General features: G+C 48.1%; 1 protein-coding gene and 1 long non-coding RNA gene across 2 annotated transcripts; one reads left to right on the top strand and one right to left on the bottom strand.

The window, feature by feature from the left end:
* Positions 1-1,497: 1,497 nt before the first annotated feature.
* Positions 1,498-9,102, bottom strand: LOC119870213. Its single transcript, XR_005355472.1, has 3 exons — positions 8,974-9,102; positions 6,382-6,537; positions 1,498-2,127 (listed from the first exon to the last, which is right to left on the bottom strand). It is a non-coding gene; the product is annotated as an uncharacterized LOC119870213 (long non-coding RNA).
* PCDH12 (protocadherin 12) lies at positions 6,271-20,559 on the top strand. The gene is made up of 4 exons (XM_038530460.1): positions 6,271-9,525; positions 13,547-13,644; positions 15,637-15,785; positions 19,559-20,559. Exons 1-4 carry the CDS (start codon positions 6,646-6,648, stop codon positions 20,032-20,034), a joined length of 3,603 nt encoding a protein of 1,200 aa, XP_038386388.1. The 5' UTR covers positions 6,271-6,645; the 3' UTR covers positions 20,035-20,559.
* The last annotated feature ends 2,504 nt before the right edge of the window (positions 20,560-23,063 follow it).

Genomic DNA, 23,063 nt, shown 5'->3' with positions numbered 1-23,063 from the left:
TGGAACCAATCTTTGAACCCAGGCAACTGCAGCCCTGAGCCCATATCATTAAGCTCAATGCTATGCTTAGATCAAATTAGTGCTTTGCTCAGGGAAAATGGTCAGTTGGGTATGTAAGGAGAAGCAGTCAGATCACCTGTGTGACCGGCTTCTCTGGTCAGGGCAGCTCAACCACCACCTCAGGTCATCCCAGGGTTACATAAAAACAGACTCCTAAAGAGGCTTGAGGTGGCTGACAGTATAAAATGTTTTCTGTGCTTCTGATGAAAGGTAAAATTTGATTTACAATAATAGGCACAGAATGATCATGTTTATACTTGCAACCTGGCATTTTATTATTATTCCCCTGAATAACAGTGAAAAGAGTTTTGTAACCCCAAGGTAACATGGTTCTGTAAGAAGGAAAGAGGGGTGAGATTTAGCAGCAGCTGCCATCATAAATCAGTGTGTGGCTGTTTCTCTCAGAGCTCCAGGCTCAACTCCTGGCTGTCATAAACTTATAAAGGGAAGCCCCATGAGAATTTATGTAACGATGGGAAGACTCATTTTCCTTCCTGCAAGAACCTTTCTGAAGCAAGCAAGAATTAGGCTGATTAGATTCTATGTGAAAAAGAAAACCAAACCAATGGTTTAGAGGAAAGGAAAATGTGGATCAATGTCAGTTACTTCTCTTGCCAAATAAACTGACCTTGTAAATAGAGAAGAACATGCTGGATTCCACCAGATAAATGAGTGACTGGCTGACCGGATAAGTTAATGAATGAGTGTGATCCAGGCTTCCCCTGGGGTGGTTCTGTCAGTGTGAGAACCGTTCAATCTTGGAGTCACCCAGAAATGCTGAATACATAACAAGGCCAATCAACACAGTCAGCTTCTGAATATTCATGCACAGATGATGCTCCCAGTCAATATGTTTGATTTTTGTGTTCACTGATAGATTTTCAAATTCACTGTGTAAATCAAAAAGAAGGAAAAGGAGGAGAAGGAGAAGAGGGAGCGAAAGAGGAGGAAGGGGAAGAGGGAGAGGAGGAAAGAAAACAGAAAAACAGAAGAGAAACTGTGTTGAGAGTATATATTACTTCTGAGTAGGATTGCCAGGTAAAAATACACTAAAAAAACCTGTCATTGTGGGGCACCTGGATGGCTCAGTGGGTTAAGCATCTGCCTTTGGCTCAGGTCATGATCCCAGGGTCCTGGGATTGAGCTCCGCATCAGGTTCCCTGCTCTGTGGGAGGTTCTGCTTCTCTTCCTTTGCCTGAAGCTCCCCCTGCTTGTGCATTTTTTTCTCTTCTCTGTCAAATAAATTTTAAAAATCTTTTTAAAAAACTGTCATTTACCTAAAATTCAAATTTAACTGGCACCTTATATTTTTATTTGCTAAATCTGACAACCTATTTCTGAGCTAATAAGCCCATGGAGGAAAGAGGGTTGAAGACAGTATCTGGGGACACACCTGTAACTGGGAATCAGATGGAAGGAAAACCGAAACTTTCAGAGAAGCGAACAGAAGAGTCTGCAAAATATGAGGGGGCAACCAGCTATGCATAGAGCTTCTGCTGAGCACTGACACAGGCATGAGGGAGAGGTGGCGACCAGGAGGATGCTCAGCAAGGAAGGCCTGATGGCTGTACAGGTTTGACCCTTACAAAGTTGCTAGTTGTTCTAAGAAGTTCTATATCAGTGGTTCTCAGCGAGATTGGGGTGGAGATGGGGTGCACCTCAGAGTGTTCCGTATATCAGAATTAAAATCTACATACTGGAAGTAGCCCACTTTCCCTCTGAGGTTGGGAAGAGAGACAAAACACATGTAGCCCTTATTAAGTCAGAATTTATGTTGTTCAGTTATGCTTACTAAAGCACAAAATAAATTCTGAGTCTTTTCTTGCATTTTTCTTGAAAATCATGAAGGAGATCCATGGCTCACAAGGATTCCCTGGCAAGTCCTCATGTTCACGTTACTTCCTTCACAGCCCCTTCTTTCTCTTGTGAACCCCCTCCATAATTTCTTCAGCTTCATCAATCCCCGCTCTCCTCTTTGCCTTGTATTATGTAGATCACTTAAGCCTCTCTTTCCAGAAAAAACTTCGAATCACCATCTCCAACTTTGTCCCAAATGAAAGGTGAAGCCTTTTCGAAGGGAGGGAAGGAGAATGGAGCTGGTAGTTATAAAATTCTCTTTGGGGGGTGGGGGGTGTAGGAATTGTCTTGCCCTGTTCCTGGTATTTGGAAAAGTAATTCTGGTATCTGGCCCCCTTTGAGAGCTATCACTCTTAAGCAAGACAACCAAGACACAAAGCCTTTTCATTTCTTAAAGGTTCTATCTCTTGGCAAATTTTTGCCTGCAAAGTACATTTTTTCTTTTTGCACTGGGTCCAGAGAGAGGTGTCACTGTGTGGGAGTGGACATCTGTCATCTGTCCCAACAAAGACCACCAAGTGCCACATCAGGAGCAGTTGACTCAGAACACCTACCTGAGTCTCCCAGTGGAGATTCCTGGCAGACTGGCTCTAATCTCACCAAAGTCTTGCTAAAAGAAAGAGGCTGACCTTGGGTGGTCCGGTCATCCTCCCAACAGGAATAATCCCCAGGAGGACGAAGCTTCCGAGCTTTTGAGCTTCGAGCTTCACCAAGCAGCATTGGTGATGGTGACTGTGGCATTTGCTAGGCAGATTCACAAAAAGCCCAGAGGGTGGGCACCCAGCTGAGCAGCACGTTGATAGCATGGGGCATGATCCTAGCTTTTATCCAGCTGACCCAGGGGTCCTCCAAAGGGTCAGTGTCCTACCTTGCTGGTCTAATCTCTCAAGGTTCCTCAGGACGCCAGGCATTTTGAAAAAATCTTGACTCCACCCCTCCCACTTCATCCCCCAACACCTCCTCATAGCCAAGGGCCCACATGTGAACGACCTCAAGGTTGACAGTGAGCAAGAAAGACTTCCAAATACCAGCCCGGATTCTGTCCTCTTTAAAAAAATATTTCAGACTTGAGGGAGGCATCCTTCGCTTTTTCAAACCTATTTCAAAGGACCTGTGCAACTTCAAACCTATTTTCAAAACTCAGAGTGATGAAGACTTTCCAGAAAAACTCCAGTGACAGCTCCTTTCACCCTTTTACATGTAGCTGACCCCTGCAGCCAGAAAGGAGAGAGAAAAATAGTAAACCAGGACCTCATTCCCAGACCTTAAAAAAGTCTGGTATCTTGTCTGCTGGCTTTGGATTCTGCCCTCAAGGCAAATAAAACAAACAAGCCACAACCATAAATATCATCTGAGAAATCTAAATTCAAAAACTTTCTTGTGATCTGTAAGTCCATGTTTTGCATCCATGGGACATTTAAGGCAATACATACACACAGAGCATAAATACAAGAGTGTCCTTTCAAGAATATAAATGTTAACACTGGTAAAATCATGAATTTTATAATTCCTTCAGTGGGCAGTGGGTCTCATTAGGTTTCTTGTGAAGAGAAGTGATTGTCACCGTGTGTAAGCTCCTTCTGTGGAGTATAGGTCTAGAGCTGTTCATTTGTGTGAACTCCAGGCACCCACCCCTCTGCCTCTGTGCCTTTTTCTCTTCTCTGCCTTTGGCCACCAGATGGCATTATGGAAACATTCTCAGCACCAGAGTTTCCTGCACCAAAGCTCCCCTGCATTACTCCCAGTTGCCCTCCCCCTCTCCCTCTTGTTTTCTTCCAATCCATTCTCCAGGGTACAGCCCAAGGGGCTTTCTGGAGGTCCAGTCTGCATGATCTTGGGCAAGTTATCTAACCCTCTGTGCTCAGCTTCTTTATCCCAATGGCCCCGGGCATGAGAGTGGCACAGGAGGGTGCAGGTAAAGCACTCAGGACAAGGCCTGGCATATAGCTGCTGTCCTCATCTTCCTTCTTGGGGGCATTCAAAAGCTCCCCATGGCCTTCTGGAGAAGTTCCAAATCCTTAGCAGGGGACCCCAGGCTGTCTAGGGTCTGGCGGCCCCTTCTAACATACCTGGCCTACCCTCTTCCCACTCTCCACACAGACCCTCTTTAGGTACTATAAGAAGCCAGTTCAATCACCTCTGGCCTTTGTCCACTCTGCTTCCTCTGCCCGGTTTGCCTTTCCCTTGCTCACCTACCTTCCTCTGGCTTCAGGATTTGGCCCAATGCCCTCCATGAGGAGCCTCCCCTGAGCGAAGCCGGAACACAGAGCCACTGGGTTCCCTTCTTTCCTCTTCCCCGCCCCTTCCTTACACTACAGGCCACTTGGTCACTTTGTCTTGCCAACTGCCTTGCACGATAGGACGAGTGAGGGCCAGAGAGTGTGGTTGCCTTGCAGGCTGTCATCCAAGGGCAGTGAGTACAAGGCACATCTCTGAGCAGCAGGAGCCTGGGGCCTGTGCTGGCTCCCCTTGAAGCACAGGCAGCACTTGGCCAAAGCCTGAGCTGAGGAAGCCCTGGAAAATGAGTTTTCTTGGCCAAGGAAGCAGAGTAAACAGCGAAGGGACAAATGCAAGGTCATCCTCACCATTTGCATCAGAAGCATAAAACCTAGAAAACAATACAAGCTGCAATAATATGGAGTGGGTGCTTTCTCTGTACCAGGCCCTGTGCTGGGCTCTTATAGGTATCATCTCATTGAATCCTTACCATAATCTCATGAGATAGGTGACAGCCATTCTACAGAGAAGAAAACTGAGGCCCAGAGAGGTTAAGTGACTTGTTTAAGCGGTTTAGCGCCACCCTCAGTCCAGGTCCAGATCCTGGAGACCAGGGATCAAGTCTCACGTCGGCTCCCTGAATGGAGCCTGCTTCTCCCTCTGCCTGTGTCTCTACCTCTCTCTCTCTCTCTCTCTCTCTCATAAATAAATAAATAAATAAATAAATAAATAAATAAATAAATAAAATCTTTTTTAAAAATTTAAAAAAAGGATAGGGTGTGGGAAGAAAATATAGGGGCAGGGAGGGGCACAGATAGCTTTAAGGCCACGGGCCTATACGCCAACCCCTGATGAGGGTCCCCTATGTCCCAAGGACTCAGCTACAAACACACACCTAAAGGAAGCTGGCCTTAAATTCCCATCACTTCCAGTGTTTTACAAACCTCTAGAATCAGCCTGAGGCAGAGTATAAGACCAGACGGGCGCTGGGCCAGGAAGTAAGGAGGGAAATGAGAAGCCACAAGCCACCTCAAATGCCACCCAAGTGATCCTGGGCCTCACTTCTGTGAGCAGGTGAGTGAGAGGAGGGCATACCTAAAAACATCCATATCTCTAGGAGTGTTGGGGGGTAGGGGAGCAAGAACTGTTCATGGGACTCATAGACAGCAGTGGGGAGAGAAGAATCAGGGGAAGGGAGGGATAAGGTGAGGAAGGCGTAGGAAAAGAAAAAGTATAAAAACCTCCTAGGCAGGGAAGCAGGAGGCCGGGGATTCCCCTAGATAGGGACTCAAGCTGGACCAGATGCACAGAACAATGGGCCTCCAGGCTGGGGAGCAGGAAGGGAAGGGGGTGGGCAGCCACATGGTCAGGTCAGACAGATCCCTGAACTTCAGAAGCCAAGGCCATGGGCACCCTCATGGGTCTGTGTGGGCAGGGACTGCCCCGGCGCCAGTGCAAGAGCCAGAGCTATGAGGTGAGACCAGCTATTCAGTTCTCAACAGCCCCTACTCACAGAATGTCATTGCCTGTGACTCTGAGCCAGGCCCCAGCCCTTCACGCATCATTTCATTTGTCCTCACAGTTTCCTGCGGTGAGGGCTCCTATCCTTCCCATCTACACTCTAAAGATGAAGTGGTAGAAGCCCAGAGAGGTTAAGTGACTTGTCCCACATGCCCCAGACAGTGAATTGCAGAGTCCGGATTTGAACCCAGGCAGTTTTTGGCTCTGATGGCCGCTCTCTTAACCACAGCTGCTTCCTGAGAGACAAAAATGGGTGAGTGGTCAGGGCAGAGTCAGGACTTAGAGAGGTAGATGCGTGTGGGGAAAAGACGAATGGGAGAGGAATCACAGGGATATGAGGGAAACAGAGAGCAGAGGAAAGGAGAGACACAAGGAACATGCCGCTCCCAGGAAGGGTACTGGGGCAGGCAGGGGCTCAGCTCTCTGCCCACCTGGCCACACAGCAGCTCCCTCTCTCTCAGGGGCCGCCTCGCGTGGCTAGTACCTTCCTCGCGGCCGGGCCCACCCTCCGCCACCACCGCCGCAGGCCCCTCGCACTTCACGGGAAGCCCTCCTTCTCTAATTGGCATTGAAACGCATAACCCTCCCTTTTCCTGTAGGTGGGGTTTCCATAGGAAAAAGCTGCTTCTCCATTTCCCTAGCCCAGCGACTGTTTGGAAGTCAGATCCCCACATCCTGCTTTACTGGGTCAAGTCCCTCTTGGACTAGCTCTTGGCCATCACTTACCGAAGGGGACCAACGGGTGCCCCTGTGTGGGGTGTCCCTTGGCAATTTCACTTCAGTGCTTGGAGCTCTGAGATCTCTTCAGATGAAGATGGCCTTGCCTGAGAATCCTCTACTTCCATCATCATCCAATTATGGGACGAGGCTGTGACAGCAGATCTGGGGGCAGGAGAACACTAATCGAGCCACTCAGGAAACACTGGAGGACTTGCCTGGCCTTTGAAGAACTCTAGTGGTTTCTGAGCCTAGCCCATCCTGGCGGTAAGCATGATGCTACTTCTGCTACTACTGCTGGAGCTTTTGGGGTCAGGCAGCTACTTGTTCCTTCCAGGGCATTGTCAGGAGGTGGCCACTCTCACTGTGAAATACCAAGTGGCGGAAGAGGTGCCGGCTGGCACAGTGATAGGAAAGCTGTCCAGGGACCTGAGCTGGGAGGACAGACGCGGACAAACACAGGCGTCCTTCCAGGTCTTGCAGCTGTCTCAGGCACTCCCCATCCAGGTGGACCCTGAGGACGGCCTGCTTAGCACAGGGAGGCGGCTGGACAGAGAGCTGCTTTGCCGGCAGCAGGACCCTTGCCTGATTTCCTTTGACGTGCTTGCCACGGGGGATTTGGCTCTGATCCATGTGGAGATCCAGGTGCTGGACATCAATGACCATGAGCCACAGTTTCCCAAAGGTAAGCAGGAGCTAGAAATCTCTGAGAGTGCCTCTTTGCGCACCCGGATCCCCCTGGACAGAGCTCTCGACCCGGACACTGGCCCCAACACCCTGCACTCTTACACACTGTCTCCCAGTGAGCACTTTGCCCTGGATGTCATCGTGGGGCCTGATGAGACCAAACATGCAGAACTTGTGGTGGTGAAGGAGCTAGACAGGGAAATCCACTCGTTTTTTGATCTGGTGCTAACTGCCTATGACAGTGGGAACCCCCCCAAGTCAGGCACCAGCTTAGTCAAGGTCAATGTCCTGGACTCCAATGACAATAGCCCAGTGTTTGCTGAGAGCTCACTGGCATTAGAAATCCAAGAAGATGCTGCCCCTGGTACTCTCCTCATAAACTTGACTGCCACGGATCCTGACCAAGGTCCCAATGGGGAGGTGGAATTCTTCCTCAGTAAACATGTGCCTCCAGAGGTGCTGGACACCTTCAGTATTGATGCAAAGACAGGCCAGGTGATTCTGCGTCAACCCCTAGACTATGAAAAGAATCCTGCCTATGAGATAGATGTCCAGGCGAGGGACCTGGGTCCCAATCCCATCCCAGCCCACTGCAAAGTACTCATTAAGGTTCTGGACGTCAATGACAATGCCCCAAGCATCCACATCACATGGGCCTCCCAGCCATCATTGGTGTCAGAAGCTCTTCCAAAGGATAGTTTCATTGCTCTCGTCATGGCAGATGACTTGGACTCAGGAAATAATGGTCTGGTCCACTGCTGGCTGAGCCAAGAACTGGGCCACTTCAGGCTGAAAAGGACCAATGGCAACACATACATGCTGCTAACCAACACCACACTGGACAGAGAGCAGTGGCCCAAATATACCCTCACTCTCTTGGCTCAAGACCAAGGACCCCAGCCATTATCGGCCAAGAAACAGCTCAGCATTCAGATCAGTGACGCCAACGACAACGCACCTGTGTTTGAAGAGAGCAGGTATGAGGTCTCTACTCGGGAGAACAACCTACCTTCTCTTCACCTCATTACCGTCAAGGCTCACGATGCAGACTTGGGCATTAATGGAAAAATCTCATATCGTATTCAGGACTCCCCAGTTTCTCATTTGGTAGCTATTGACTCAGACACAGGAGATGTCACTGCTCAGAGGTCACTAGACTATGAACAAATGGCCAGTTTTGAGTTCCGTGTGATCGCAGAGGACATGGGGCAGCCCCAACTTGCATCCAGCGTCTCTGTGTGGGTCAGCCTCTTGGATGTCAATGATAACGCCCCAGAGGTGATTCATCCCACGCTCAGTGATGGAAAAGCCATCCTCTCAGTGCTCGTAAATGCCTCCACAGGCCACCTTCTGGTGCCCATTGAAACTCCTAATGGGTTGGGTCCAGCGAGTGCTGACACACCACCACTGACAACCCATAGTTCCCGGCCATTCCTTTTGGCAACCATTGTAGCAAGAGATGTAGACTCAGGGGCAAATGGAGAGCTTCTCTATAGCATTAGGAGTGGGAATGAAGCCTGTCTCTTTGTCCTCAGCCCCCACCTGGGGCAGTTGTTCATCAACATCACCAATGCCAGCAGTCTCATTGGGAGTGAGTGGGAACTGGTGATAGTGGTAGAAGACCATGGCATCCCCTCCTTGCAGACCCAAGCCTTGTTGAGGGTCTTGTTTGTCACCAGTGTGGATCACTTGAGGGACAGGGCCCAGGAGCCTGGGACCCTGAGCACCTCAGTGCTGACAGTGATTTGCCTACTTGTACTGCTGGCCATCTTTGGGTTGATCTTGGCTCTGATCATGTCCATCTGCAGGACAGAGAAGAAGGACAACAGAGCCTACAACTGTCGGGAGGCTGAATCTACCTACCGCCACCAGCCCAAGAGGCCCCAGAAACACATCCAGAAGGCGGATATCCACCTTGTGCCCGTGCTCAGGGGCCAGGTGGATGAGCCTGGAGACATCAGGCAGCCCCACAAGGACACAGGCAAGGAAGGGATGATGGAAGCAGGCTGGGACCCCTGCCTGCAGGCCCCCTTTCACCTCACGCCAACCTTGTATAGGACCCTGCGTAACCAAGGCAACCAGGGAACACAGGCTGAGAGCCGAGAGGTGCTGCAGGATACTGTCAATCTCCTTTTCAACCATCCCAGGCAGCGAAATGCCTCCCGGGAGAACCTGAACCTTCCTGAGTCCCAGCCTGTGATGGGCCAGCCACGCTCGAGGACCCCAAAGGCTATGGGCAGCCCGGCAGGGAGGCTGTCAGGAGACGCAGGCAGCGAGGAGGCCCCACTGAGTCCACCAGCCTCATCGGCAACCCTGAGGCGGCAGCCCAATCTCAATGGCAAAGTGACCCCAGAGAAAGAGTCTGGTCCCCGTCAGATCCTGCGGAGCCTGGTCCGGCTATCTGTGGCTGCTTTTGCGGAGCGGAACCCTGTAGAGGAACTCACCATGGATTCTCCCCCTGTTCAGGTACCTGGGTATGGGCAGCTTTCTCTGTGGTCAGCCCTGGACCACCACATCAGACACCCCATTACCCTTACATTTCTCACATTCATTCCTTAGGCTCACCAGGGACTGTATGGTATAGTGGATACAGTGGGTCAGGGCCCAGCTCTGGGTCAACAAAATTTAGCTGTGTGATCCCGGGCAACTTACTTACTGTCTCTGAGCCTTCGTTTCCCTATCTATAAAATAGAGATGATGGTAAGAGCATCTGCCTCGCAGTTGTCCTGAGGATTTGATCAGTTAATTCCTGCAAAGCACTTACTCAGGGGGCCTGGCACAAGCAGACACACAACAAAAGACACATTTGAGAATAAAAGCTTTGGGATAAGGCTGCCTGGGATCAAATCCTGGCTTCATCTCTTCCTAGCCGTGAACCACAGGAATGTTACTCTGCTTTGCTGTTAAAGACACCTATGTAAACAGCACCTACCTCCTAAATGTGCTTGAAGATGAAATGAGTGCACTTAAAGCCTAGTGTTATGTCCGGCACACAGTCAGCACTCAGCAAATGGTTGCAATTACTTCTGCAAAGCTCTTCATCTCCTCCTGCCCTCTTCTCATCCGGGCAACCTCCCTGTGAAGCAGGCCAGCATGGGCATCATTGCTCCTGGGCTCTGGGGCTGCACTGGACTTGCCTGAGACTAGATTTTGCTGGCTAGGGATCCCTGGGTGGCTCAGCGGTTTAGCGCCGCCTTTGGCCCAGGGCATGATCCTGGAGACCCTGGATCGAGTCCCACATCAGGCTCCCTGCATGGAGCCTGCTTCTCTTTCTGCCTGTGTCTCTGCCTTTCTCTGTGTGTCTTTCATGAATAAATAAAATCTTAAAAAAAAAAAAAGATTTTGCTAGCTAGGTCTGCAGGATGGGGCAGCGGAAACAATCTTGGAACTTAGGAGTCTGATCTGAATTCAAATTTCAGCATAGCCACTCAATAGCAGGGCAACCTTGAGCAAATCTGTCAGTATCAGAGCTTCATTTTCCCCAAATGGCAATTATGATGCTAAACTGACCCTGTGTCCGCCTCCCAGGAGTTGAGGATTACATAGAATAATGAAGGACAAAATATGTAGCAACCTGGAATTTACTAGACAAAAATGGGAAATCCTTTTCAGGGACGGTGCCTGATCTCACATCCAGATCTGTTCCTCTGCACTTCAGAGAACTTTCCCCGTGCCAGGCTGCCCACTCAAGGCACATGTCTGTTTGGCCAGGCAATTGGCTCAGGTTTCCTGTCAAGGAAGGACACAGCTTCCTTCCCCCACATCCTCCTCAGGAAGCCACCTGGAGAGAGCCCTGCTGCTCTCTGAGGAGTCTTGCCCTGAGCCCTATGTAGCCTTCGAGGTTGCCCAGAACCATTCATTCATTCGTTCATCCATCCATCCATCCACCCATCCATCCATTTTCAAATGCTTACTGAGTGAGCTTTTTGAGCTAAACACTGTATTGGTTGTTGGCGAACACATACAGCTGAGAGCAAGCACTGGGGCTAAATCCACTGGGGTGATGGAAAGAAGGGTACCCATCTGGGATCAGCTTGAGGGCAGGAAGCAGCTTGCCTAATGCTCATGTCTTTCCAGCAGCACAGTGCCACAGTGAGTCAGATCTGGGTTCAAATTCTAGCCCTGCCATTAACTGCTGTGTAGCCCCTCTGAGCCTCATATTCCACATCAACAAAATGGGTATGGTGGTATCTTTTCCCTAGAGTTATTGTAAGAATTAAATGAGATTACACACATATTATGTGCTTATCATAAATGCTTGTTATTAAGTTATTAAGCGCTGGTCATAAGATCTATTAATAAATAGGGGCACCTGGCGGCTCAGTCAGTGGAACATATGGCTTTTGATCTTGGAGTCATGAGTTCAAGTCCTACCATGAACAATTTAAAAAAGGTTACTTAAATTAAAAAGTTTACTTTAAAAAAGGTTTTTTTAAGATTACTTTTAAAAAAGATTTAAGGGCAGCCCTGGGCAGTGATTTGGCACCGCCTGCAGCCTGGGGTGTGATCCTGGAGACCCGGAATCAAGTCCCACATCGAGCTCCCTGCATGGAGCCTGCTTCTCCCTCTCCCTGTGTCTCTGCCTCTCTCTCTCTGTGTCTATGAATAAATAAATAAATAAAATCTTAAAAAAATAATAAAAATAAAAAAAGATTTAAGATTACTTTAAAAAGTTTTAAAAGAATACATAAATGAGGGGATCCCTGGGTGGCTCAGTGGTTTGGCGCCTGCCTTTGGCCCAGGGCATGTTCCTGGAGTCCCGGGACTAAGTCCCACATCAGGATTCCTGCATGGAGCCTGCTTCTCTGTCTGTGTCTCTGCCTCTCTCAATCTCTCTCTCTCTCCCTCTTTCTCTGTCTCTCATGAATAAATAAATAAAATCTTAAAAAAAAAAGAATTCTTCCTAAAAAAAAAAGAATACATAAATGAATTATATACTTTCAATCATTTCATCCTTATAACTATAACCACATGGGCCTCGCTATTATTCCCTTTTTACTGCTGAGGAAACTGAGGCTCAAAATGCTTACGTAATTTCTCAAGGCCATCCAGATGGAACTGGGGCACGGGCAGATGTAGGATGTGTTTTTTGTTTTGTTTTAAAGATTTATTTATTTATTTATTTATTTATTTATTTATTTATTTATTCATGAGAGACACAGAGAAAGAGGCAGAGACATAGGCAGAGGGAGAAGCAAACTTCCCTGCGGGGAGCCTGATGTGGGACTCAATCCCAGGACACTGGGATCACCGGAGCCAAAGGCAGATGCTCAACCACTGAGCCACTCACGTGCCCCCAGATATAGGATTTGAATCTGAGTCTGATAGATACCATAGTTTACATTCTAACTATGATGCAACCCTGAATGACAGCACTGTGCTCAGGCTGCGGCACTCAGAGTGTCCCTGAACTACCAGCTAACACTTGGAAGAGTTGCAGGTGCCTTAGGAGGCTTCTGGTCTGGGCCAGGAGGTAGGATCTGCCCTGAGGCAGACAACTGGACCCAGGCCTCATCTAATTTTCCAACTGTCCTCTGAGGTTGGTACTTTCTAGCTGGAGCTGCCCAGAGAGGCTGAATGGGCCTTCTCAGGGAAGACTGGGGGTAGGCCCAGGAACCATCAGCAGTATTTCTAGGAGTAGCAACCCATAATCCTTGCATTTTAAGTTCTCAAACCACTGGGTTAGTTAATCCCAACAACCCCGTGAAGAAGGCTGGATGCGTATTTCCAGCTCCAATTTAGAGAATAGGAAACTGAGGTATGAGTATCTCTAAAAACATGCCTGACACTACAGAAACTAGAAATGACCTTGAACTAGAACTCGGCCTCCTGAAACTTGGTCTGTCACCTTTGCCTTCATAAGGCCCTGCAGGTTCTGGCCCTGACATCTCACCTGACTCCTGCCCACCTCCCCAGCCTTTCTGAGCCTCCACCATCTCCTCTGGCCTTTCAGCTGGCAGTGCCTTCTGTTTTCATTCTCACTCTTGTTGAATGAATGAAAGGATGAATAAAGGAATGATTGAATGCTACCAATGTTGCTTTCTCCATTGCAGAGTCTTATGTCTTGTCCACCAAAATTGGCTGACTGAGTACTCCTGAAGGTGGGGAAACAACTCCTTAAGATAATCTGTATCAAAGTAATATGAATTTATGGTCGGGAAATGCCTTCTTCAGCCTCATTTCACAGATTCCAGTGGGGGGAGGTTGCTCAGAGTGAGAGTGAGGGGTGGGCCCAGGGGGGTCCTCCTTCTCTCCCTGGGATACCCAGGTCCTGTGGTGACAGAACAAAGCAAGGATCCTGCCAGCACAGGTCCCAGCCTCCGTCACCGCCTCCGTCACCGTTCACCATCCCCCATCTGATCGCACAAACATCTGAAGCTGGAGGAAAGACTATAAAAAGAAAGCGCCGGCATTGAGGGAAACATCCGGCAAGGAAGTGTGCTGGGTCGGAATTGTGTGGAGTCAACAGATTTTTCCTGTCTTGCAGCAAATCTCCCAGCTGCTGTCCTTGCTGCATCAGGGCCAATTCCAGCCCAAACCAAACCACCGGGGAAATAAATACTTGGCCAAGCCCAGCGGAGGCAGGTAAGCAGCACATGGACCCACAGGCTTCTCGAGCACCGCCCCCGCCATCAGCTTGCCTTCACCCCTGGAACCTCTGTGATCTGAGGAAGGGTGAACACATTCTAGACAGTGGCCCCCCTGGGAGAGCATCGGACAGCATCCATCCCCCCATCCTGGGCAGCATGGTCCTGGAGCAACTGTATTTATTGTATTTACAGGACCCAGATCTCTAAGGAAATGACTTCATCCCTGAGGCTCTACCTGTCCCCTGATTGCAGAGGTGCTAGGCTATGGGCTTTAAATGTGTAATTTTCAGCTTTCTTTCTCTTGATCCTTTAACATAACATGAAGGTTCCCTGGCTAAGGACATAGGTGTGTGGGTGTATTCTTTGGGCAGGCCTAGAACTAAAGAGAGCTCAACAGGACATCTAATCTAACTCTTTTTTGTTACAGACATAGAAACTGGGGCTCTGAGTAGTTTGATCCAACCCAGCTATGCTGAACTTGAGCAAGCCAGATAGATCCTCAGGGCCTCAGTTTCTTATCTGTAAAAGAGAGGTCACCACACTTCTTTGCAGTGATAGGTTAAGGATTTAACAATCAAACATATTCTAAGCCCATAGCCCAGTGACTGGCACATAGTAGGTGCATAACCATTGCTAAGTCCTTTCCTCCCAAAGTGACTTTGTTCAAGGTCACATGGCCAGTGAGTGGCAAAGCTGGGACCAGCTCCCAGCACCTGAATACAGGCTCAGAGCTCTTGCCTTGACAATTCATAGCTTTTTTTGCTTTTTTTTCTTTTTTTTTTTTGCAAAGATGGTGGGAGGTAGTGTAGAGCAGCAGTGAGTATGCATACTCCATAGTCACATGAGTCTGGATTTGAATTCTTGCTTTAACACTTAGTCCATGGGGACCTTGGGCAAGGTGTAGAATTTTTCACAAGTCTTCCTTTTTTCATTTGCAATTTGGGAATGATGACAAGAGAACACCTTACAGATGGGAAAAGTTTGAAGAGAAGGTCTACATACTTAGCAAAACATAAAGTCTGACTCAGAGTAACTGCTTAATAAATATTAGTTGTTGTCATCATTACTTATGAACTTGCCACTTCCCTGCTAATCCCTTCATGGCAGCAGAAATGGTGACAGGAAAAAAAAAAAAAAAAAAAAGCACAAAGGACCTGAGACCTTTAAAATCTGAGGGACCTTTCCCACCTGCTGAACTGTGGGACCAGACCTGCCTCCCCATACTCAGGCCTTCTCAGGAACTGGCCTCCTCCAGGTGGCAGGCAAGGTCTGTGGGAGGGAGAGGACAGGATGGAGACAGCAAGAGTCAGGTAGAGTCTGAGTGGCTTTTTGATGCCTCATCCCAGCTGCATCTTCTTTTGCCCTGCTATTCTGGTCTGGGATTTGGCCTCAAATAGGGAGTAGGGAATATTCAGCCATGTTGTCCACAAAGTATTAATTGAGCATCTACTATGTGCTGGGGCTCTGTTTTGAGCACTGGTGACCAGGGAATGAGACAGATAGAAATCTCTGCTCTCACTGGAGGTCATAGTTGAATGGGTGGAGGTGGATGGATAGATGGATGGACAGATGACTGCACTGTTTCAACCAAAGTTACTACACTCCTACCCTGGGCCAGGCAACGCAAAGGAGGGGGAAGGAATTATTCATTGGTGAATAATGGTGCCAATGCATTCATTGTTTCTTGTATTTGCTGAGTGCTTACATGGTGCCAGGTACTAGTTTCTTTACATAAACTGTCTCATTTTGCATGCCCCTTGAGGTGGGTGTTATTTATTACCTCCATTTTACAGATGAGGCAACAGATGCAGAGTAGGCAGGCCTGGGACCAAGTAATCCAGGTTGGTCTGACTCTGAAAGCTGGGCTCTGTATCTACCTCCTTATGTGGATGAATGCTGGCATGAGTAGAAGAATGTTCATGAGCAGGAATGAATGAATCTGGTGTGTGAATTTTCTCACTCGTGGACTGGCTGGCCTCCTTTGCAGGAGCATAATCCCAGATACAGACGGCCTAGGTGCCAGGGCTGGCCAGACAGAACCAGACCAGGAGGAAGGGCCCTTGGATCCTGAAGAGGACCTGTCTGTGAAGCAGCTGCTAGAAGAAGAGTTGTCAAGCCTGTTGGACCCACACACAGGTAAGGACTCCTTAGGATCACCCTGAGCCTGCTTCTGCCCCTGCGACCCCCTCACATGTCCTGGCGTCAGACTTTTCCACAAGAAAAACACAGACATTCTATTTCTGGGCAGGAATATCAGTAACATTTTACTTTCCCTAACACTTCCAACAGCCTTCATTTGTTTAAAGACCAGATTCTACTCTGATTAATCTTTAAAAATCCTAAGAGTGTAAATGAGCTCTTGATGTGTGCCAGATACTGGGAAGCATCTTACACGTTAGTGCGGTTAAGCTTCCAAACGGTCTTTGGAGGTAGATGTTATGAGCTCCAATTTAGAGATAAGCAAACTGAGGCTCAGAGAAATACCACAGCCTGCTCGGAGTCACTTAGCTCATCAGTGACTGAAGGGGAACCAACCTGGGCCTGCCTGCCGTCAGGAGACCTCCCCTCACTTCCTAAACCACCCATTTGTGTTTCTTTGGTGGGTTTAAATATCCTTCCGTTCTGAGAACTCAGTCAACTCTTTAATGTGTTCATATTTCTAATTTAAACAAAAATAACATTTTCTAGAGAAATAATTCATTTTGACAGTAAGTATATAATCTGAACTTTAATTCAGGAATGTGCTAGCTGGATACTGGTCAGCCTCCTTGAGGTAACACCATACCTCTGTTCTTCCCTAAACTGTGGTTTTCTGTTTTGGTAGTTAATAATCTGTTCCTCAACTGAACATAGCCTATGTGATCTATCTGGCTGCAAACACACTAAAAGCATGGCAGGGACTTCCTTTTCCTTGGTTAAGAAAATAGAGCTAACATTCATTGAGAGCTTTCTATGCACTCATATTCCTCATGAGAAATTTTTATGAGACAGAAACTATCCATGATCACCATTTCATGAAGGAAAAAACTGAGGGGCAAGGGTGTCTAGTAACTTTCCCAAGCTTGTACAGAAAATGGTTAGTAACACTGGCAATGTGGCTCTAAATTAAAAGTAAGTAAAATTAATCTGATTAAAATTAAGTAAAATGAAAAATTCAGTTCCTCAGTTATACCAGCCACATTTCAAACACTCAGTAACCACATGTGGTTAGTGGACATTGCTTTGGATGGCACACATATAGAAAGTTTTATAGGACAGCATTGTGTAGAATCTATAACCGTGAAGTCCAACACAGTAGCCATTAGCCACATTGGAAAATGGCTAGTCCCGATCAAGACATGATATATGGGGGCCCCTGCCCAGTTCAGCGGGTAGAGTGTGCGAACCCCTGATCCCAGGGTGGTGAGTTCAAGCTGCATGTTGGTGAGTTCAAGCTGCATAGAGCTTACTTAATAAAAATAAAAATAAAAAGCAGAAAAAAAAGAGTAACTTGTTATTAAAAAAAAGATGTGATAAACATAAAACACACTTCAGATTTTGAAGACTCCGCATGAAAAAAGAATGTGAAATATCTCATTAATTTAAAAATATTCATTACATGATAAAATGATATTAAGTATGAAATTTTTTTACAAATTAATTACAGTTTTCTTTCTACTTTTTAAACATGCCTCCTAGAAAATTTAAAATGACCTTTATGGCTCACATTGTCTCTCTACTGGCCAGCTCTGGGCTGGAACCTATGTGATCAGTTGTCACGTGGTCCTGCTTGTCCGCGGCACAGAGGACATGGAAATTGCTGAGGGATGATGAGGGCAGGAGGATAGAAGAGCCTATGCTGCTCACGGGGTGGAGCTGCACAGGGGCTATGGGTGAGCTCGCTGACTCCAGGGGTCATGGCTGCATCCATCTGATAATGTGGTGAGGATAACACCTTACTGGTAGCATGAGCTCAGTGAATGCTCATAGCAACCTGACAAGATGAGTACTACTATTTCACCACTTTATGAGAGACAAAGAAGGCTCAGAGAGGTTAAGCAATTTTCCCAAGGTCACACTGCTCATAAATGGCAGAGGTGGGAAATCAAGCCCAGGCCAGCCTTGCGTCCACCTGCCTCTGGGTGGACTCACCATTGCTGCCCAGCCATTCTCATATACTCCAGTGATTTTCTCATTCCAATTCCCATTCTTCCTGAAGCTCTCTGACCCTGGTACAAAGGCCTGATTCTGTAACACCAGAAGAGTTTCAATCTTATTACCCCAAGTCTCAAGGAACTAAGGTTTACATTTCCCAAATGTCCAGGGTTAATATTTATGTTCACTGAGTCATTCAAGAAATGCTCACTAAGTCCAGGGCGTGGGCTGGACCAGGTGGGAAGAGGCCTGCCCTGCCTCACAGCCTGCAAAGCTCCACCCTGACAAGGCAAGACAGAAACTCATTTATCAATATAAACAGCCATTAGCTGTATTTTGGAATAACTTTTCCAAATTACAAAAGTAATATTTGGTTAAGGTAGAAAAATGTAGCTAAACAAAAAGAGAATAAATCACTTCTGTCCAAGGGTAATTCCAGTTAACATTTTGACATACCTCCTTCCAGTCTTTTATTCTATGCACAGATTCTAAAGCAGCTCACCTTTAAGCAAGCATTAAATACATGCTCAAGTGGATGTTGTACTTTTTTTTTTAAGACACAGTTTCTTAACCATAAGATTTATGCTTTCTTTTTTTGGCTTGACCTCTACCATCTGGCCTAGGGCTAGTTTGAGATAGCATTTTTGTTGAGGAGATGGGAAAAGGAAAAGTGTGATGGGGCCATTAAGGATCTAGGGGACAATTTTGCGGTGTTTTTTAAAAGATTTTATTTATTTATTTGAGAGAGAGAAAGCAAGAGACAGAGCATGAGCAGAAGGCGAGGGGCAGAGGGGGAGGGAGAAGCTGACTCCCCACTGAGCAGGGAGCCTGATGTAGGGCTTGATCCCAGGACCCTGGGATCATGACCTGAGCCAAAGGCAGATGCTTAACTGACTGAGTCACCCAGGTGCCTCTAGGTGATAGTTTTTCATAACCTCTGTCCCCTTCCTGGGACAGCGCTTTAGCAGACAACCCCTTCCCAGCGCTGCCTCTAGACCTGGGTTTTCTGTGGCTTGAGAAGTGAAGGTTGAGGAGTCCAGGGCACAGTGCCCATACAAACCTTAGCAAGCCTGGGGAATCCGGAGGCCACAGGTGTGCACCCGGAGCACCTGGGGGGCCAAGGGGGAGCTCCTGAGAGAGTGGATAGGAGGGTACAGTCCCATGAGGCGTCAAAGTCATCAGATTTGGGGACAAAATCTGGATTTGGTTGCCTAGTAGATGTGTGATTCCATGTCTTGGAACTTCGTTTCCTCATCCATAAAATGAAATAGCACTCTTCGTTTCAAAGGTTTGTGCAGAGGTTAAATGAGAGAATTACATAAATTATTATGGCGTGGAAGAACTTAATAAATGGTCACTATTGCTATGAATACAAACAGATGGCAGCATCCAGCCAGGAACTCGGATGCTCGCCCATCCCCCACTCGCAGCTACTAGTGCCCTGCGGGAGTGAAGAGCCTGGCTGCACCCGTGGGTGGAAGACACCTAGCCTGTCACACAGCAGGATCGGGAACTTCTTTAGAAAAGGGCCAGCTTCTAATTCTAGGCTTTCTTCCTCCCGCCGCCTCCTCCCCACTGCTCCTGTGGGTACTTCAGTCGGCAGCCTTCCTGCCCAGCGAGCTTCCCTGTTAGGGCCTCTTCCTTCCGGTCCCCCTCGGGCCTCCCCATCTGTCCCCCGCCATTTCCCTTCCCTCCTTTGTCCGGAGCCCTTGGCCGGCCCAGCCCCACCCTCAGCTGCCTGGCTCTCACCGCGTCCCCTCATCCGTCCCATGCAGGCCTGGCCCTGGACCGGCTGAGCGTCCCCGACCCGGCCTGGATGGCGAGGCTCTCTCTGCCCCTCACTATGAACTACCGCGACAACGTGTTCTCCCCGGACACTCCGGCCGTGGAGGAGCCCAGGACCTTCCAGACCTTCGGCAAGGCGGCAGGGCCTGAGCTGAGCCTGACAGGCACGCGGCTGGCCAGCACCTTCCTCTCAGAGATGAGCTCGCTGTTGGAGATGCTTCTGGGGCAGCGCTCGGGCGTGCCCGTGGAGGCCGCCTCCGAGGTGCTGAGGCGGCTGTCCGTCTGCGGGAGGACCCTCAGTCTGGACCTGGCCACCAGCGGGGCCTCAGGCACGGACGGACAGGGGGGCCCAGGTGGAAAGAAGGAGGCCGAGGGCAGGACTGGCAGCAGCAGCAGCAGCAGCAGCAGGGGCCTGTGGATCCAGGAACCGGGGCCCCTGGGAGATGTCAGGGAGCCCAGGCCCTAAGGATCTTGGGACATGAGCTGCTTTCGACAATCTTTGAACTCACTGTCCAGAGGTGGCCCAAGAACTTTAGGGTGACCCATGCTGCTCCATAGAGGAGGCAGGGGCCCCACAACTAATAGCTGGCCGATCAAAGCAGCCCCTCATTAGGGGCTGGCTTTGCCTGTGAATTTTTTGGAGGACAGAGACATTTGTGGCTGAAGTGAGTGTTTGCTGGCAAAACACATGTAGAGCGTGGAGGGTCAGTCCTCCTGTGGAACAGATGCCAAGGAGTGTCATGAGCAAGAGAGTATGGCCTTATCACATACTTGAGGGTGGGGGGCTGGATCCTGAGGTGCCAGGCAAAGCTCTCTGACCTACTAATAAAGGAAAAGCACTGGCTCATTCTCCTGTTTGCACCTGTCAAGATGGGGAGGGAAGGGTAGCAGAGTGAGGGTTCCTTGTTGCCCATTCACTGGCAAGAGGGTGTGCTGGACCTGGACAGGAGTAGGGCATATTGGTACACAGTGGTCAGTACACAATGATGAACATGGAGACTCTTTTTTTTTTCTAATTTTTTTTTAAATTTATTTATGATAGTCACACAGAGAGAGAGAGAGGCAGAGACATAGGCAGAGGGAGAAGCAGGCTCCATGCACCGGGAGCCCGACGTGAGACTCGATCGCGGGGCCTCCAGGATCGCGCCCTGGGCCAAAGGCAGGCACCAAACCGCTGCACCACCCAGGGATCCCCGAACATGGAGACTCTTGATCTCACTTCTCTAATGTTACATTATCAAATAACCTGCTTCTCAGCTGGAAAATTAGGGCTAAGAAAAGCATGACTATTTATAGAATGTTTATGTGAGCCAGGCCCCAGCCTTTACACTAGGATTTAATTTAATTTCCAACAACCCTGGGAGAGAGGTGTTATCCCCATTTCACAGACAAGGACATGAGGCTTGGAGAAGCAGAGTATCTTGTTGAAGATCAAGGGTAGAGGCAGAGGGGTGCCTGAGTAGCTAAGTTGCTGAAACATCTGACTCTTGATTCTGGCTCAGGTTAGGACCTCAGGGGTCATTAGATCCAGCATAGGTGAGGCTACTCACACAAAGCAGGGAGTCTGCTTCCTTCTCCCTCTCTCCCTTTCCCCCTCCCCCCCCCCTGCACAAGCACGCTCACACTCTTTCTCTAAAATAAATAAATCTTAAAAAAAAAAAAAAAAAAAAAAGAGTGGAGACAGAGCGAAGATTTTGGAACCAAACTGGACCAAGATCAATACCTATGTCCTTGACCTAGGCATTTAGACTGCCAGCTAAGGAAAGGAAAGGAAAAAGCCCCACAGGTGAGTTTTTTGCCAGTAGTAGACTTAGTCTGAATTCCCCTCATGAAACAACGTTGAGAAGTACATTTCTAAAGCTGCTAAGGCCTGCACGGCTCTGCATTTCCAAGCACAGAACAAGAGCGACTCAGATCTGACCTGATGAAGGCCTGGGCCTCTGCAGGCTCCTGTCCTTTCCCAGCAATTAGCCCATCTTTGCAGACCCAGCGTTCGTGGGTAAATCTTCCTCTGTCACAGCAGGTTTGGGCCTGTGAATTCAGGCCCTCGAGGACAATGTATGAACTGGGTCTATGAAATTGTTACTGACAGCAGCAAAACTTCCAGGGCAGGAGGGAGCAAAGAAATAGCAAATATTTTTCCAAGGCTCAGCCTTATACTTTTCCTGGAAATTTCCAAGCAGTTATTCATTTAGCCATTCAGCTTCTCAGTAGCAGGGGCTCTCCTCCACTCTGAAGGCGAAAACTCCTCTCTGTGCTTCTCCTTCTGCCCGCTTTTGGAGGCCAGTACGCACATTCACTGTTCATAGAAATGGGCCAATCATACTTCCACCAAGGATAGTGGAAGCCATGTATACTTGGAATCCAACGTGGCACCATTATCCTGTTATTCTATATCACAGATGAGGAAAACGAGGCTCCCCAAAGTTAAGTGATTAAAGAGCAGAGTCTCTGGGTCTCTGATCACCTCAAGTGATCTCCTTACAAGATCAGTGATTTTTAAGCTGTTGGGTTCCCCAAGTCAATGAGAGAAGCCAGGGGAGACTAAGCAGGCAGGGTCTCCACACTGACCAGTCAGGTGACTGGCACAAAGCCACACCTGATGCATACCTACTTGCTGAATGCATGAATGAATGAATAAATGAATAAATCAATGTTTCAGTGTCCCTTTGTACCTGTATTGGAGCTCTAGGTAAGATGTCATTATAAAGAAAGAAAAAAAAAGTTTCCATTATATGAAATCAAAGTCTGAGTAGATTAGAACTAGAGCAGACAATGTTGACTGCCAACCCCCCCCTGCTCCCTCCCCCCCGCCCCAACTACTAGTGGATGTTTGATGCCAAGCTGGTGTTGGGAGGGTGGAGAGAAGGGACAGGGGAACAGGCAACTTAAGAAATTAATTTTTAGGGCAGCCCCGGTGGCTGGGCGGTTTAGCGCTGCCTTCGGCCCAGGGCAAGATCCTGGAGACATGGGATCAAGTCCCGCGTCAGGCTCCCTGCGTGGAGCCTGCTTCTCCCTCTGCCTGTGTCTCTGCCTCTCTCTCTTTCTCCCCTCTGTGTGTTCTAGTGAATAAATAAAATCTTTAAAAAAAAAAATTAATTTTTAAATTAATGTTAATTAATTAACATTGGAACCATGGCTATCACCTGGATCATTGGATACCCTAGATCACTGCTTCACTCTAGTACAGAAGTCCTTACTGTGTAGTCGTTAGACCTTGTGATTAGTAGGCAAAGCCTTGTGTATGGGCATTTTTCTAGACAGGAGATACAAAGTCCTTATTAGATTCTCTAAGGAATATGTTAACCTATAAAAAGTTATGCTGTTCTGGTCTCAGTCACGGCCTCAACCTCTACAAACATAGACAATTTTATTTTATTTTATTTTTTTTTATTTTTTATTTTTTGACAATTTTATTTTATTATTTTTTTTCTAAAGATTTTATTTATTTATTCATGAGAGAGAGAGAGAGTTTGAGAGAGAGAGAGAGAAAGA

This window comes from Canis lupus, chromosome 2 (genome assembly GCF_011100685.1).
Source record: "Canis lupus familiaris isolate Mischka breed German Shepherd chromosome 2, alternate assembly UU_Cfam_GSD_1.0, whole genome shotgun sequence".
Taxonomy (NCBI): domain Eukaryota; kingdom Metazoa; phylum Chordata; class Mammalia; order Carnivora; family Canidae; genus Canis; species Canis lupus.
The sequence above is the reverse complement of the archived record's forward strand: the minus strand, read 5'-3'. Positions and strand labels throughout refer to the sequence as shown.